This window comes from Bombus vosnesenskii, unplaced genomic scaffold (genome assembly GCF_011952255.1).
Source record: "Bombus vosnesenskii isolate JDL3184/JDL3185 unplaced genomic scaffold, Bvos_JDL3184-5_v1.1 scf7180000013285, whole genome shotgun sequence".
Classification (NCBI taxonomy): Eukaryota; Metazoa; Arthropoda; class Insecta; order Hymenoptera; family Apidae; genus Bombus; species Bombus vosnesenskii.
Window position 1 is genome coordinate 2,890,068 of NW_022882938.1, and position 17,699 is coordinate 2,907,766.

Genomic DNA, 17,699 nt, shown 5'->3' on the forward strand with positions numbered 1-17,699 from the left:
GATCTAGAATAGTCTGGATACCGATATGTACTCTATACTCCACACGATAGTCTGAATACGAGGACATCGCATATTCTTTTCGCTGGAGCGCGCTCCGATCGCAGATAATCGTACAATCGTCAAGACAAGGCTCGCGCGAACCAACTTTATCTCGTCATTTTTTCCAACGTTTAACACGTAGCTATAGGAGGAGAAACAAAGGAGAGGAAAATATCATACGTGACGACGATGTTGGTGAGTTATCCTACTTTCGCTGGTGAACGCGGCGGAAGTTATGAGGTCGCAATACCGCGGAACTTGGTCGCGATGCATCATCCGCGGCTCGCGATTTCTTTTCCAGTCGCGTCACGAACCGCGCAATGATACGGCGGTGTGGCGATACGGAGCGGCGTTGGAGGATTAACGTGGATAATCACGGAGGGAAGAGCGCTGAGCCGGCGACGTGGTAAATCGTAAAAGAGAGAAGGAGAAACGGTACGGTTGTACCTTGTTTCCTAACGTTGTCTCGTGCGTAGCGAGAAACTCGCGCCGGTTTACGACTTGTTCCAGCAAATGATAATAATTGACCTAATTGCGGCAAATGAACCGTTCGCTTAAATACGCCGTATATCTCGCGATTTGCGGCTGCCGTTTTGCGAAATAAGATTAATAGCTGCCTGTCCGAGGGAAACCGATGATCGATCGTGCGTTTTATCACGGCAATTTCGTAAGGTAACAATAGGCCTCGGTTTTTAACGAGAACCGCGGCTTGCAGTTAGGCTAAACGTCGGTCAAGTACCAAAAGCGAGGTTTTGCTCGGCCGCGACGAATCGTGGCGGAAATTCGAACGGCGTGGAGCGGCTCCCCGCGATACGATCGGCGATTTTCGATTTCAGTCACGTGAGTCTGGCTTAGTCGCAAGCGCACAACTGGACGTGGCTACGTGAAAGTCTTACGGGTAACGCGAAACTAAAGTTCGATTGAAAAAACCATGAGCAGGGAAAAAGAAAAAGAGGCCGAGCGAATGGGTTCCCGTTGCTTTCACTCGAGCTTCGAGATAGACCAGCCTTCGAACGTTCCCGTAGCACGCGCGACTAGTTTATTGCATTTTAATAACACGAGACCTTGCGCTAACCATGGCTAAGACGTCTATGCGAAATATCGAAACGGGATCGTTCGGTGTACCCGTTTAATTAGCAGCCTGATCGCCATCACGGGGCGACGAAGGTTCAGTGAAATGTCGTGACGAGAAAACGAGCAAGTCGTTGCGAAACCGACAGGCGAACGATGTACGTGGATACGAAAATACCGGTACCTTCGCGTGTCGTTTCGTCTTCAATTTGTCCTAGGAGGAAAGACAAAGCGTCCGCGAATACGTCACAGATACCAGACTTGCAAAATATTAACTTTAACTTGTAAGAGGATCCTCGAAAGCACGCGTGACCGTGTTCGCGGATTTGAAGAATGAATCAACAGTGTCGTGTACTTTTTTACCGATTACTGCCCTGCTGATAAGCTTCGCTTACGCAACGCGTAAACGCCGCAACAGCGGCAATATCTTTGACTTAGGTCTATCGTTGCGATGTAATAGATTTATCGCTTCAATCCAAGCCATCCTAATCGATTAACCGCCTCGAATGGCGTGTATTATTCGGCTGGCGAAACAAGGAGCAAAAAGCGCAAGAAATCGCGAGGCGATCGCGTTACGAGATTGCACGGCATTCGTCAACGCTATTTATATCGGTTACACCAACTTCCTCTCTAAGGGTAACGTTATCGTCCAACTCGCCTGCGTAAACAGCATTTCGGAGATCTCTGTTGCGAAGAGATATCGGACTATGTCGTTTCTTCCACCGTGATACTATTTTCTTCTATTTTCGTACACATTAAATTCTCCATCCGTATTCTCGTCCATAGTACAAAAATCGTCGAGCTTGTTGACGAAGCAAATACCTAATGTAAATAAATGCGGAGCAGCAGTCCCAAATCAATCGAAATCCAAATCGCTATAGGACAACGAATCCAATCGCTGGTAATCGCCTATACCACTAAAGTATAAAACGATCTGAAATCTAACAATTTTGCAGGCAGAAAATACCAGGCAATCGAAGGAGTTTTCTAAACACGACGGCAACGAGACAAGCCTGGAGGGTTGAAATCGACGCTAGCGTGTCGACCAGCTCGAATCAAGCTCGGGCTCGATGGAGTCGCGTTGCCATAGACCGGTATAGGTATCGCGTTACCTCGGTGCACCAGCCTCGGCGTTAAGACACCTAATTGCACGTTATGTTCGACGCGCACGTACGCACACCAGCGAGCCCCTTACCGAATGGTAATGCTCTCTCGGTGACCACCTTGCCAGGCAGGAAAGTGGGTGAACTCTGCTCGTATTTGTGACGAAGAGACCAGAGTATACGCGTTTCCTTTGTCGCCTCTCTACTCTCGTATTTTTTTTTTTTTTCCTTACTCCAGCTTGTCGAGCTTTCCATGAAGGATCTCCGTGGAAGGGAACCGGAGTCTGTTCCTGACACGAGCGATTGCTACGAGCTTCCAATTAAACGTGGATTCTCCTCAATTTTTCGAAAAAATATCTCTGTTAACTAATACTCTTCTGATAATTTAACTGGAGTGTTATAGGCTGTAGAATTTTAATTCTGCTACGACGAAGTTAGTCGATAGAAGGTATATCGAATCTTGCTCGGAAATCGAAATGCAACAAGCAAACGGGCAAGTGAGTGAAACGATGGAAGAATTCCTATTGCATCGCACGCGATATCAGGTTTTTTTTTTACTAATGTGCAAATAATCTAAAGCGCCATGAAATATGTTCGTGGAGAAACATAGCGCTTCTACCGCGAGTATTCCGTGAGAAAAAAGTAACACGCGAGGTTGCACGGTATAAATCTAGCCGCGATCGATGTCCTCTTGGTAACCATTTCCGAGGACATTCCGTTTTCTCGAATGGGACCAAGAACTTGACGACGATCAATTTTTTATCTACTTGCAGTGAACAAACAAATTCAAAACGGATTCGCAATGGTGAAGCGAGCAATAGTAAAATCGATAAACGATTGGCTACCTATACAAGACAGGTGATGTAATCGATAGTGATGTTTGTCGAAAATACGTTACCGAAGGACGAGTCGCATTGCGGAAAGAGAGAAAAAAAATGTTTTTAACGTGGGAACGCGCCTATCGGGGCCACGGATAGGCGGAACAAAGTGCCTAGACAACGACAGAAACTGTGTACGATCGTTTGTTCCTACGAGAAGTAACGACCCCGTTCAAGGACGTCTTATGTACTGGGTTACGCGGGCCAAGGTCGACCCGATTACGTGTACACATGTCAAACGATGCTTTTTAAATAACCTTCGCCGTCTCGGTTTACTTCATCGACTAGTGATAACCTCGCAAATCGAGACACATTTGGAGCAAATCGCGTCGTAATTTTCATATTTTATTTTTTATAAAACACGTTCATAGATTGTCGCGCGCCTGTCCACGCTAACAAAGTTTCTACGTTCGTTGCTTACGACGTCGTAACGTTATTCATATTAATTCACAGCAATACTTAATTATCCAGGAATGCTGCACGGTGTTAAATGGTCATTTGCATAAGTCTACTATGTACAGAATATTCGAGACATGTTAATTCGCAGACGTTTGAACGAATAAATTGTAATCTCACCTTGGTGTCGAAGGCGTCACTAGGCATTCGCTGCACGCCGTTCATCTTGGCAAAACAATCGCTTTTCCGGTCCGAGCCACTTCCTTGTAGCGTCGACGATCCTCGACGATCCTCGATATCCCAGAACTCTCGAAACGCCACTCAACAGAGTACAAGTTCTCGCCGTGAGATGAATGGTATACCACGCGGAACACCGACACGCGCGAACGCGAGTCAAAAATTTAAACTCATAGGAACTAGGAGTCGCCTCGACGCATCCTCGTACACGTGCGCGCGACAACTGAAAGACATTTAAACGTCTTTCGAGTACACGAATTCACGCGAGATTTCACACACCGTTTTTGCACCTCGACTCAACCGACAAAGGACAACGATGCGATTAACGGTCAATCGTGAAGTCGACTCTGCTAATGTTATGCCAACGAAGGAAGTAAGGCTTGCGAAACGCGACACAGGTTGTCTCTATAAACAACTGGTTATTTACAATCTTACCATGCAAACGTCGAAACGCGATTGCATCGAAACGACCACAAAACGATCCGTGTACATTGGCCGAATCGTCCGAATAATGAAACGGTTATCAACGAAGAAGAACAATCGTTTTATCCGGTCTGTTAATATTTTTTATTTCAAACGTCAACTGTGCGAATGATCTCAAGCTTTTGCAAGCTTTGTCAGCGAAGTTTTGCTAACAAACTGGCTATCGATTCCTGCGAGTAATCTCGAATTTGACACTCTGTATATCTGACAGCATCCGGTGGACGACACGCGAGAATTAACGTTCACGGTTCTATGAACAAAACGCGCACCGTTTCATGCAGAACCACGCTTTGCAGTCTGCGATAAGAGATTTGAAACTCGCCTACCGAGCACCGTAGTTCGCGCCTGCGCCGCGATATTTTGCTCGTCGTCGCGTACCCTGAAACACGTGGTATCCTTCGAAGCACCGCCCCCTCCAATTTCTCGCGGTGTTCACAAAAGTTTTGAATATTTACAAAGGGTAAAAGGTATTCAGCCCGTGGTGTGTATTAGCGGCGAAATCGATCGAAAATACGAAATAGTCTCGGGCCGCGGGAGTTCGTGCATAAACATGTTTTGATCTTGAAGCGGAGAATGCCGCTCTCGCGGATAAATTTTCATCAGATCAAATACTAGAAAGGACTTGGACCGAAAGATACCACGCGCAGGTATCACGAAGGCAGGCTACTCGAAAACTCGACGTGTTCCATGTACAAGGGGGAGAGAAACAGGTTTAAGAACCGTAGTTGACCGGCCGCCTTTTAAATCGGTCATCTGTCTAGCCGGTAGAAATTACGTCGATTCGAAATCAGGTACTCGTAGCCACAGGTTCTTGGGGCTCGAAACTCACTGAAAATCGTAATCAGAAGTAGAACCAGCAAGTCGAAGCGAATGAATTAAAAGGAAGGTGGACGTGTTCGCGTACGAACGACGGTTTCGTGACACCGAAAAAGAAAGAGGACACGTTGCACTCGCGATGGGAGAAACGATACGTCGTGGGTAGGCACATGGCAAGCATGTCCCTGCCGCAGGATTATACGTAGCAGCCGGCGTTCGGGCGCTCCGCGTCGCGACTGCCGGCGCGGCTAAAAAACCATACGATGACCTCATCACACGAAGTCTGTTCTCCTGCCCATGTCACTATTACTAGCCATCCTGAAAACATCGCTAACCTCCACCGTCTCCTGGAGGTTACTGTTCGCATTATCGCTTATCTGGAATATCCTGCCAGGACTTCAAGATACCAGCACACTAAAAAATCGTATTTACTTTTCGATGTCTTATGGTAATTTTAAAAATACCCGCCTTTCCACTGTACCCTAATTGTACTTGCAACACACGGATATCCGATATAAACATGAGATATTATTATAAAAAACATATTTCCTGAATGTAAATGAAAATATAATTATGAAGTTTTTTTTAATACAAAATTCCTTTACCTGTCTTACATGATTTTATTCTGTAAAAGAATGACTGCCTTTTAAATTAGAAATAGGATATGTGTACATAACATGTCACAATATACGAACAAGTCGAAATAAATTATTTTTATTTTTATCTGTTAATGTATCATCTCTGTTTTCAAATTAAAATTGTACTCATAACTAAAAATGCATACAGAAATAAATATGCATTTCGAACAATACATGCAAAACAAAATGGAAGAGTATAGTAAGACACGTGCGACCTATGCGACATAGCGAACGTATGCATTATGGATCCGAAAGATTTATAAGTTACATCGCAAGACACGTTCAATGAAATTTTGTATTATAATGTCGTATTTATTTATTGATACTTATATGTCTTGATAAAAGACATTTTATAAAATTTGTGATTATTATGTATATTAGAGGTTATGTGTGATGTACTGTGCTTAAATATCCTTGTAGTATCATTGTAAAAAACCTTTTATATCTCTTCGTGGTGAGAATATATTTTAAAACTACATTGTTTTTATCGATAACTAATATATAATATTTGATTTTAGCTGTTAATTGATTTGTAATAATTAAAAATGTCTTCTGACAAGTCTGACGATGCAAGCAATTCACTTCCACCAAATATCCAAATAAAGGTAGAACCTGGGACATCTTTGCCTGTACCTATACAAAACATTAAAACAGAACCTGGTTTATCAACTACTACTAGATTAACTTCTTTCCGATTGCCAAGAGATTTAACATTGGGGGGTAACATTAAGACTGAGAAATCCAAGAAAGTATATATACCAAATTTAAATGCTCAGAGAACTAAGAAAAAAGAGTAAGTCAATTTTATAAGAGGAATTAATGATTGAGTTTATGAATTTAATGAAACGATGCTTATTTTCTAGAGACTCGACGCAAAATGATTCTGCAAAGACAAGTAGAGATAGAGACCATAATAGAGGACGTGGCAGAGGTAATACAGATAGAGGACGCGACAGAGGACGTGGAAGGGGATCTAGCAATCTGATTCAAGTATAATGAAAATATTTTTCTAGTAAATATAACTTTATATTATGATATTTTATATAAAATATGTTTGTAGTCTAGTGGTATTTGGTCCACTGGAATAGTGAGTACACCAGGAAAACGCTATAGCGGTGGTTGTAGGGATAGTGATAGAAGTGCTCAAGTATGTCTAGAAAAACCAAAATTAGAATTGAACCGTAGTGTTGATAAAGCTGAAGAAGAAGAAAAAGTAAAGTTACTGCTAAGAGATGATTTCGTCGATGATGGAGAACCTATAAACTTTGATAATGGACCAGTTATTTTGCCAATGATCAAAGGTTTTTATTACTTTCTAGGTATTAGTAACTATTTTTTAAAAAATCATATTTTATTGATTTTTACTTATTATAGGAAAGTTATACAAGGAGGACACTAAAGTATCAATTGAAAAAGAAGAGGAAGAAGAAATAGATAGGAAACCCATTATTTTGGAAAATGGAGAGGGTAAGTATAATCCTTTTTTCTCTTTTGATCTATAATGATAATAACATTACTTTTAGTGTTACCACCAAAGAAGGAACATAAACTTAAGATACCCAAATCTGATGTAGAAACAAAAGATGAATTTTTAGAAAGCATTCCCAAGATTATTGAAAATAAAGCAAATTCATATATTTTAATGCAGGTAAGGAATTCTATTAAAAATGAAATAAAAGTAATATTCATTTTCACATATAATTCACTAAATAATTAATACAGTTTCCAGATTGTTTACCAGGTTTAGTAGGTGGTGCAGAAGACACTAGACCAACTCGATCAAATAATGCAAATTACGAAAAGGAGAATGAAAGTAAACAACAAACGGAATTTTGTACTTTAAGTAGTTTAAAACCTGGTATTTTAGGGAAGTTACAGATATTGAAATCGGGTAAAGCACGCTTATTACTGGGAGAAAATAATTTAACTGTTGATGTTGGGTCACATCTTAGTTTTCGACATGTATGTATCTGAAATGATCGTAAATATTGGATGAAGTTATAATTATAATAATAATAATAATAATAATAATTAATATTGCAGGATCTTATTGCCGCAAAAGTGGATACCGAAAATTTAATCGGTGATCTTATTAATTTAGGTCCAGTAACCAGTACGCTGATATGTTCGCCTGATTGGGAATCAATGCTAGCCAAATTATAAATAAATTTTTAATATGAATAGATCTTATTACATACTCTTTATTATGTGGAATATTTGTATATGTAATGAAAGCTAATGTTATTTAAGATACAAAAAACGAATTTTTCAAAAATCATGTATTTTCAATACTACAGTATACGTGAAAATCATGTCACGTACAAATCCACTAGTAATTCATACACCTAAATAAATTTACAGTAATTGTAGAATAAAGTTTATTATATAATTTATGTGAATGAATACGTCAACAAGAGGGCGTGATTCCTTATAAAATACGTTAATATTTTGTTCCAAGACGCAATTTATGCTTCTGGCTTAATAATAGATAATTCAATGAAAAATTATTTTTACATAAATCAGATTTAGAAATTAAATTCATCAATACGCTATAAAATGATAATTAGCTTGTAAACTTATAAACTACTAAAACCATGTATTTGCTTAGTTGTGTCAACTTTAAAAGATGTAAAAATCGTACATTAAAGTGGCACAAAAATTATTATTCCTATGATAATAACTACTTTTATTTGCTAATAAGGAAAAAGAAACAGCTATTGTATTCAACTTCGTAATCTTAATATTTAGGGTCATAAAAATTAGGTTTCTTCATCTAAGCGATGGATCTGTTTAGTAACATCAGACTTGTTTTACACAAAAAGTGTGACACGATAAAATCCTACTTAACGATAATAATAAACAGAAATGTATTCGTGATACAATCAGAGCAAGTGCATTGTAATACAGAGATACACACACGTAACACACCCTCGATAAATCACACAACACCTCAATCACTTCCTTCTATGCTGTGTCCTTTCTTCATCGATTTTAATGCTTTCTCGCGAAGTTTTTTTTCTAATTCTTCTGTATTACCTTCACTTACATCAGATTCGTCAGAATCTGCAACCTTCTTCTTTTTATGTTTTCTATGTTTCTTATGCTTCTTATGTTTCTTGTGCTTTTTATCCTTCTTCTTTTTCTTTTCTTCTACTTCACTTTCCTAAAAATGCAAATTGCAAATAATGAATCAAGTGAAAATCTAGATTTTGCACAAATTAAGCCTCGATGAAATAAACAATTACCTCTGATTCACTAGTGCTAGTTTTAGTCTTTTTCTTACGTTTCTTCTTCACTTTTTCTTCATCTGAACTGTCATCCGCTTTTCTCTTTTTCTTCGCATCTTTTTCTCCAATCTCTTCATCATCTGTACTTGAGTCTCGCTTAGATTTTTTCAAACGTACCTTCCCTTCGTCTTCGCTTGTAGAATCCTTTCTTGACTTCCTCGTTCTTGACTTTTCATCTTCCGAAGAACTGTCTCTTCGTTTTCGTGTCTTTTTCGGCTCATCGTCCGAACTCGAATCTTTTTTGGATTTTCGTAATCTGGACCTGTCGTCTTCAGTTTTATTTCTTTTTATCTTCTGTTCTTCATCTCCCGAAGAGGAATCTTTCCTAGATCTTTTTGATTTCTTCGTTTCCTCTTCTAACTCTTTTTTCGGTCGCTTACGAGATTCGTTCTCGTTCATTTCCCGTTTTCTACTATCTTTTCTGTCTTTTGTACGTTCATCTAATGAATCTATGGAAATCACGGGGATTAAAAATTTGTAAAATTGTAAAGGAATTATAATTGCAAAATTAAGTTATGTAAAATTTACCACCTCGATTCGAATCCCTAATTTTTTTGGTTTTCTCTGCGTGCTTTCTTTCCTCTTCAGAATCTGAACTAGAACCACATTTGTCCGACTTCTCTTCATCCGTGGAAGCTTTCCTGGATTTCTTGGACTTCTCTAACTTTTTTGATCTTTTCTTACCTGCAATGAGAAACAATGTAAGAAATGTTAAAGAAACATAATTCCTGCATGTTCAATTTTATCCTACCTTCGCTTTCACTATCATTTGAATCTGTAGAACCATCGCGTTTTTCCCTCTTCGATTTTTTTATTACTTCTGCTGGCTTTTTCAAGAGAACTGGTTCTGCCGATTTTTGACCTGACTTCTTGTCCTCGGATGTAGTTTTGATTGATTTGATCGATTTTTCATCCTTTTTTAACGGGAACGTATCCGCAGATGAAAAGCTCGATTCTTCTTTTGGTGATTCCTCTTTGTTATCTTCTCTAAAAACGACAATAAATGCTTAAAGTAAATGATTTTCTTTACATATCTTAAACAGTACTTAAAGAACAGGACTTCAAACTTACTTCGATGGTTGTTTGACTTTAACCGCTGCTATGATGTCTTCAGTCTTTTTAAACGGAGACGGCGTTCTAGATAAACTCTTCGAAAACTAGAATAATGAAAAAAACGCAATTACAAAATTAGAAATATATGTTATATATTACAAATATAATACAAATGACTGTCTTAAACTTACTCTGTGTCTAGTTACAGGAAGCGTAGCAGATTGAAGTTTTTTAGGAGAAACGCTGAGATCTGGTTTCTTGATGTTCACAGATTCAGCTTTCTTGATGTCCTTTTCGGGTCGTTTGATGGATTCCTCCTTGATAGGCTTCTCCTTTTCTTTACGTTTCTCATCTGCGTGTTCACGATCCCTCTCGCGTTCTCGCTTTTCTTGAGACGATTTCCGCTCTAGTGACTTTCTGCACACAGACAGTGAAAATTATTATTAGAGAAAGTAAGAACGTTTGTTCACTGCTAAGCAGGAAACACAACGTAGCTGCTTTACGCTCCGACAATCGTAAGGTCTGTAACAAAACGTGAATGTATGAGATAATTCGTTTACTCACCTGGTCACTTCATCCTCATTGCTAGAGGAACTACTTTCGCTACTTTCCGAGCTACTTGACTTAGACCTTCCGTTTCGTAATTCTTTTCGCGATCCCGTATCAGTTGATCTTTTAATTTTTTCATCCACTTTCTTGTCCTTTGTCTTCTCCTTAGCATCTCTTGAGCGATCAGGAGATCGTTTTCCATCTTTCGAATGATCCACCGATGATCTTTGATCTTTTGATCTAGACCTACGATCCCTAGATCTAGATCTTCTATCTCTATCCCTTCTGTCCCTGTCTCTGGAACGGTCTCGCCTACTCGATCTGTCACGAGAGGAAGATCTATCGTACCTGAGGGATCGGTCCCGTCCGTCTGGCGAACGACGTCTGCTATCACGACGATCCGGAGATCGACGTCTGTCTCTTCTTTCCGATGATCTTCGTCTTCGATCGAGAGATCTCCTTCGGCGCCTATCTCCGGGACTTGGTGATCTGCGACGATATCGTGCCGGGCTTCTCCGAGGAGGGCTTCTACAATAATTACGAATTTGTCGATGACATTTAGTTACGTAAAGGTATGAGTAACGAATACGATTTATACCTGCGTCTACTAGGTGCTCTGCGCACAGATGGAGGTCGCATGCTGCGACTGCCGCTGTATCTATCCAATCTCTCCCGTTCCCTTTCTCGCTCCCGTTCTCTTCTTCTTTCACGTTCTCTGTCTATGGATCTCCTGAACACAGATAATTCGGAAGTCATATTTAATAATGATTATTGTAATAAACATCTGTAATATATAATAATATTTATAGTTACCTTCTATTCCTATCTCGAGATCTATCCCGAGACCTATCCCGTGATCTATCGCGTGATCTATCTCGCGATCTATCTCTGTCCTTTGATCGACCTCTATCTTTTCGTGGCGTTGGACTCCTTCGCTTAGGAACTGACTTTCTTTCACGACTCGAGTCACTGTCACTACCACTATCATCCTTATTTGTTTTCCTATATGATCTTTTTGCCTGTACTCCATCTTTCTTCTTTCTAATTTCGAAGTCATTTTTATCTTTCGCTCCTTTTTCTTCTTCTGATTCGGAGCTACTGCTTGTACTTGCATCTCGTTTCCTGTTGGAATCGAGAGTATCCTTTCTCTTATCCGGTGACTTCGAACGAGATTTTGATGATCTTGAATCGCTTGAATCAGATCTCGATTTTCTAGACTTACTTCTATCAATGCTTTTCGATCTTGATTTTTTAGATCGTGAACGAGATCTTGAATGCGATCTTGGAGACTTGGACTTTGTACGTCTAGATTTCGAGCGATCTTGCGACCTGGATTTGGATCTTCTAGACTTTGACCTAGACCTAGATCGTCTTGATCTTGACTTAGATCGAGATCGCCTCGACTTAGATGCTGGTGATCGAGAACGACGTGATTTTGAATCTCGACTGGGCGATTTGGACCTAGATTTTTTGGAGCGACTTATAGGTGATTTTGATCTAGATCTAGATTTTTTTGCTTTTTCTAATGATTCAGGAGATGGAGTACGATTGTTTTTCTTTTTCCCATCAGCAATGCTCATTAATTTAGCTTGTAATCGCGATATCGCAACAGCGGCTTCCCTATTAAAACATTTTGATAAATAACCTTTCCGGAGTTTATATTAAGCAACAAAAGAAGAATACTTACGGTTTTGTCTTAACTGGCATGAGCGGTATAGCATTTTCAGGTTGAGGTGAATCTTCTCGTTCGACTTTAATTTCAGTCATATCTTTTCCGTTGTCTTTAAGAGAATTTTTACTAGGCGATCTCGAAGAAGATCGTCTTTTGCGGCTCGATCTGTCACGATCTCTGTGTCGATCTCTCGATCGACTTCTTTTTCTGCAGGTGGTGACATATGTATTTTTGAAACATTTTTAAAGACCTATAACGGTAATATTTTATGAATTCAAAGAAATACCTGTCTCTATCACGATCTCTACTTCGATCTCTTCGACGTTCCTTCGAAGAACCACGTTCTTTCTCTTCTTTTTTTATCTTGCTTTCGGCTTCATCTTTTTCTTTCTCCCTTTCCTTTTCCTTTTCTTTCTCCGCCAAAGAAGCTTGGAGTTTCTCCTGCTCTTCCTGTTTTCATAAATCACTTATTTATAAATAAACATAAAAAAATGTATAAAAATTAATTTGCATGCATCAGAAGCATTCATTTAATTGAACTTTCCTGAATGTCAAAATTTAGTAACTCAACTGTTTTGCTATTATCAGATTAGTTCACACAGTAGTAAGAATATAAAAATTGATAATTACCAAACGCTTTTTTATTTGATCTTTCTTTTGTTGCAAGAAAGCCTCTGGAATGCCCGTTACACTTTCTTGAGCAGAGACCAAGAGGTCCCATAGTTCACCCATGAAAGATCGAGCATTTCTTCCATTCAGAAAGCCAGTGAGGTTGATCTGCATTTTTCGGGGGTCAGGAAACTGTAAATTATACAATATCGTTTTTTATTTTTCTGTACATATATTATATATATTATCACAATAGAAAATTTTAAGTTCAGTTCTATGCAATTTTGGCACGAGAGTAAACATTATAATGTCCATCTCCCTACGTCGATACTAACTGCTTTTCCCCCTCGAAAAAGCAGATACATTTCTTATATTTCTAATATACCTTACCATCAACAGTAAGCTGCTCGTTTCACGGCTGCACTTATATGCAATATGCTAAGAAAAAAATATACTCATCGATAAACGCACACGTAGCACAGATACATAGATACCTTCTCAATTTAACAACACTGCTAAAGTAGGCAACAATGCTGAAATAGGATTTGCAAATATATGTTAAAAATGTTAGCTGAAAATGAAAGGATTAATTTGGAATAGAAGGAACACCGTTCCACCAACCTGTGATATTGACAAAGAGTGTCAAACCGAGTAGAGATACCTCCGGCATCATCCACGATCGGCAATCACATCTGGGATTGACGGAATGTCTGGAGAATCATTAACTGGAGAACAGACCTGCACGATGTAACGATCCTCGATCCCTCAGGATGGGGCTGAGAGGCACGGAGAATGGAGGAACCTGCATCTCGGGAGAATCCGCCATGTGTGTCGATTGTCCTTGTGTAAGAAGAGACCACAGCATCTGGATAGGGACTGCGATGATTTCCTTCCGCTCCAGTTTGTAGTGCCGATTATTGGTAGACGTCCAACGATCGAAAGCCACAGCAAAGCTTTCGCAGTTGTAATTTGGAGTGTAACCACCTCGAATGAGGCAGCCACGGGTTGGCGAAGACGATGTTCAGTGCAGCTAGTAGATGGCGTAGTTGCAGCAACGAAGACAACTGCAGAATGGTAGAAGGCCAAGGCAGAGCTCCATATAAAGGTGAGAAGATCAGGAACAGGACGATGCGACGATATTTTTGCGAATACGCTGTTCCTCCGATGATGATGAGTCGGAGCTGGACGAAGTGCTGAGGTTGAAGTTTCAGCAGTGTTCTAAGATGACGTTGACATACCAGCTGGCATCAGCTAGCGTTGACGGCTGATAGAAAGGCGGCCAATCGGATGTAGAGAGGAGCACATCCGAATGCCATTTGGACAATAGGGTTGAGCCCCACCAACGGTCTCTACTTATACTAACGGGGAATTCAAACATACGTGATAAAACATTGATTTTATATGTTACAATGTTGCAGGATCAGCTACATCAGTTTTTCGTTGATATAGGATATAGCTTGGAGTGGATACTTAAGATCAATAAAAATTGGGTACACAGGATATAGAGGTTCGATGATATATTATCAAAATTTAAAAAAAAAAGAAAAAAAACAATGAGGCAAGTATGACTAATATGGTTTCTGCCTCCTTGCTTTTCATCTCCAAAGTCAGCACATTGTGCAGATTTTGGATGATGGCATTTGTAACTGGTACAAAATATTGTGCTGAAATAATGTGTATTTATCGATTTCCTATGATGAGGGGAAAAAGCCAAGTGAACGCATTTTATATTCCGTATCATTAATTTAAAATCTCTTAGGCCAAATTGTAATCAAATTGGTAATGTAACAAACTTCTTACCTTTTCTTCCAGTTGATTATATACAAATTCTACCACTACATCATCCTCCATGCCTAAAATCTGGGTAATCTTTGTAGTTATCCATGGTTTAATAACATCCAGCTTAACTTTGCTCATATCCACCTAAAAATAAAGTATTTTGTAACTAGTATGAAAACTAAAACCGTAATAAACGTAACCAAATATACCACATATATATCATATATATATATATAAATATATATAATTAACGTAACCAGATATTGGACTCAGATACTTGCCTTCTGTGTAAGAGAGTCTCCAAATTTCATTTGTTTAAGAAGTTTCTTCTCCTTATCGCTGAACCTCGTGTCTTGCGACGCGGTAGTCCCCTGAAATTCAGCAATTAATCCAAATTAATCCGAAAATATCGAAGAAAGTAACAGCTTGATAGGATTTTAACAGCGCAAGACATTATTTTTTAAACAAAAGTTCCAGCGAATTTACCGTGTACATCATTTTGGTAATGTACAGAAAGCAAAAATTGCACGATGTTCGATGTTAACTGCCTTCTTCAATTCGTTTTCTGAACAGAAAACGGGAGAATGTGAGTCAGAAGAAGACGTAGTTAAATTCTACACCTCTTACTATTTGCAAAATTTCATACACTTTTGTATATACAAATATCAAACGCGGCTAAACCTAGCACGTATGAACACAGACGCACAACAGGATCAATCCGCCAACATGGCGTCGGTCTTGTTAAAACAGGAAGTTGAAGTTGCTTGAAAATAAGCAGTGCTGCCACAATTCGTAAGTGTTGCCAATATTTCCATTTATCTGTTGTGAACTGGTGTAGACCTTCCACTAACGTGAATATATCGTATGATAATCGAGTAAATTCTAAAGCTGTGAATTTAGTTATACAGCAGCGTAACCGAGACAACGAGCAAAAGTTATTTAACAAATCTATTGATTAAATGTCAAAGTTATTTATCAGTAACAACTACGATCATTTTCAAATTTCGTATTTACTTTCGTTACCATAGGAAAGAACATTGCCATGGTGTAAATCGCTCGTTTTCTAATATTGTAAGTTCCAATCAAATTAATGTGTATTAGCATTAATTAATAGGAATATATCTTATTGGACAACAAATAAATTGTAGATTGTTATGTAAATCCGAGCAGATAAATGGGTTCCTTTGCGACCGAAAAGTGAGAATCATTAGAATCGTTAAATCGTTAGAACCTTCGCTTTGAGCTTAGAGTTTAAATAAATCTCATTAAATCATAAGTCTTTATTAAAATAGTCAATCTATTATAAATATTCAGTTTTAAATATAAATCATTGTTCACGTTAATCTTTCTTGTTATGTATTTCTTTGTTTAAACATCGAGTTAGTTTTTCGAATTGTTTAAAGTTGTTACGTAGTGCTTCAGCACTCCACAGGCTGCAACCGTGCCAAATTCCCCAAAATCTTAGCAAGGCCACGCAACATGTCATAGTACTATTTATTGACAAGAATTTTGATTTTGTCAGATTTTGTCATCATATTTTAAGATTTAGGTAATCCAATTCTATTGCCTGTTGCAATATAATGAAAAATAGTTTGATTAAAAAAGTTGGAATAAAAATCGACGCAACTTCTCCTGTGCGTCTTCAAGTAGAGAGAGAACGTCAAATAGTTGCTTTGAAAAAACTAGATGGATATTTTTCTGATCTGCATATTTTTCCGGTTATCAGCGTGAACGGTGCGTATCTTTCTAGTACCGTTAGCTGCTGAAAATAGATTTCAAAGTATGTATTTATACCGTTTCTCCCCTGGTGCTTTTAAACCAATCGCATGCCGAATCGGAATAATTCCCTTTCGACGGCTCTTAAGAGGTGAGAAAAGGACACAAAGGTTTACGGTAATTGATTGAAGGAAAGATTCATTTACATAATACATCGAAATCTAGTAATAAATTATAAATATATACTTGCATGTTACAACTATAAATACAAAAGATGACATGTGATATGAAAGAATTGTTCGTTGCATGCGTAACATTTCGGCATTTCTCTATTTATCACTTTCCCCATACGACACTGGCACAGAACGATGTGCGAATTCGTATTTGTCCAGTTCGATTTCTTTCTGTGTTATATCAACAAAAACGATCGACGATTAATTTTATATATAAAACCGAAAATCATTTCGCTCAACTACTATGTTTAAATTAAAATATTTCAACTTTTGAATCAGTAGGGCGCTCTTCTATTTGGAATTACATAGGAAACTCGCAAATACCGTAGAAAATGGATATTCGACCAAAGAAATATAAAACTATCGATGATCAAGTGGAGCGGCATGAATGAACGATACGAGTCAGCTACTTTTGGGCGCTGCATGGATCTCGCCTATGAAATAACCAAGTGAAGTAAATCGAGGTGAAGGGTCCCGCAAAGCGGGTAACGGTACATTATACTCATCGGAATTCATGGTACGGTCCATTCGTACTGCGACTGCACGTCCATCCTGTTTGTCGGTACGATTCCAGCGCGAGCTTTCAGAGTCCGGTTCTGAGAAACATAAACGGGCCAGTGACGTATCTTAGCACCGATTCAACCGACTCCAATATGGGAATAAGAATGATCCTTTTGAAGATCTCGCTTTGTATTGCGATTGAGATCGCACGGCACTACATTTTCCGACGCTCTACCGCTACAGAATCATCTTTCTTCGTACAATGATGAGAGATTTTTTCTTAATGAACGTATCCAGGAGTTGTAATATACGGGAGAAAAAGTCGAAACCGGAACTTTCGCTCGTTTAATGACCGCTCCAGCTAATTAATCGTTGGTATTTTGCACCAACACACGGTGCAAAGAAGATTAATTCCAGAAGTTTATTTCATAACAAACGAAACAGAATGAACGTATAACGATTCCAAGCGTTGGATGAAGCGAGCTGGGGAACGCATTAACAACGTTTCCGCCTTGTTACGATGCGGTCGACGCAAATGATATAACTTTATGATACCTTTTGAAAGAATTTCTCGTCTATACTTCCTGCGGAGCACTGTTACAAGTTGATCTATACACCTGCTCGAAACCGGCTCGTGGG

General features: G+C 39.0%; 3 protein-coding genes across 7 annotated transcripts in view; 1 reads left to right on the forward strand and 2 right to left on the reverse strand.

Moving 5' to 3' along the window:
• Window positions 1–4,147, reverse strand: part of LOC117232250 (four and a half LIM domains protein 2) — a 70,427-nt gene extending 66,280 nt beyond the window's left edge. Inside the window, exon 1 of the mRNA XM_033491508.1 lies at window positions 3,668–4,147. Within this exon, the coding sequence (XP_033347399.1) occupies window positions 3,668–3,712 (45 nt within the window). The 5' untranslated portion in view covers window positions 3,713–4,147. The remainder of the gene's footprint in view (window positions 1–3,667) is intronic.
• A 1,686-nt stretch (window positions 4,148–5,833) lies between these two features.
• On the forward strand, window positions 5,834–7,844 carry LOC117232257 (DNA-directed RNA polymerase III subunit RPC4). The gene is made up of 8 exons (XM_033491530.1): window positions 5,834–6,115; window positions 6,180–6,454; window positions 6,525–6,651; window positions 6,722–6,962; window positions 7,036–7,128; window positions 7,185–7,309; window positions 7,384–7,623; window positions 7,705–7,844. The coding sequence occupies exons 2-8, from the start codon at window positions 6,207–6,209 to the stop codon at window positions 7,822–7,824; spliced, it is 1,194 nt and encodes a 397-aa protein (XP_033347421.1). The 5' UTR covers window positions 5,834–6,115; window positions 6,180–6,206; the 3' UTR covers window positions 7,825–7,844.
• Window positions 7,845–8,022: 178 nt separating this feature from the next.
• Window positions 8,023–15,363, reverse strand: LOC117232252 (serine/arginine repetitive matrix protein 1-like). Of its 5 annotated transcripts, none has more exons than XM_033491516.1 (15): window positions 15,097–15,363; window positions 14,892–14,981; window positions 14,632–14,754; window positions 12,853–13,023; window positions 12,509–12,672; window positions 12,238–12,429; window positions 11,364–12,170; window positions 11,149–11,277; window positions 10,566–11,078; window positions 10,193–10,418; window positions 10,020–10,105; window positions 9,700–9,935; window positions 9,477–9,632; window positions 8,907–9,397; window positions 8,023–8,824 (listed from the first exon to the last, which is right to left on the reverse strand). In XM_033491516.1, the coding sequence occupies exons 1-15, from the start codon at window positions 15,106–15,108 to the stop codon at window positions 8,612–8,614; spliced, it is 3,609 nt and encodes a 1,202-aa protein (XP_033347407.1). In that variant the 5' UTR covers window positions 15,109–15,363; the 3' UTR covers window positions 8,023–8,611. The 5 variants fall into 5 exon arrangements, with proteins under 5 accessions (XP_033347407.1, XP_033347410.1, XP_033347408.1 ...); XM_033491519.1 differs by having other exon boundaries at window positions 10,899–11,078; window positions 11,149–11,280; XM_033491517.1 differs by having other exon boundaries at window positions 9,480–9,632; window positions 11,149–11,280.
• Window positions 15,364–17,699: the final 2,336 nt, after the last annotated feature.

Coding starts and splice junctions, on each gene's coding strand:
- LOC117232257 (XM_033491530.1), top strand. CDS start 6,207: ATGTCTTCTGACAAGTCTGACGATGCAAGCAATTCACTTCCACCAAAT. Junction 6,455..6,524: donor CAGAGAACTAAGAAAAAAGA/GTAAGTCAATTT, acceptor CTTATTTTCTAG/AGACTCGACGCAAAATGATT. Junction 6,652..6,721: donor GATCTAGCAATCTGATTCAA/GTATAATGAAAA, acceptor ATATGTTTGTAG/TCTAGTGGTATTTGGTCCAC.
- LOC117232252 (XM_033491514.1), bottom strand. Junction 12,171..12,237: donor ATGCCAGTTAAGACAAAACC/GTAAGTATTCTT, acceptor ATGTTTTAATAG/GGAAGCCGCTGTTGCGATAT. Junction 11,281..11,363: donor TCTCGAGATAGGAATAGAAG/GTAACTATAAAT, acceptor ATCTGTGTTCAG/GAGATCCATAGACAGAGAAC.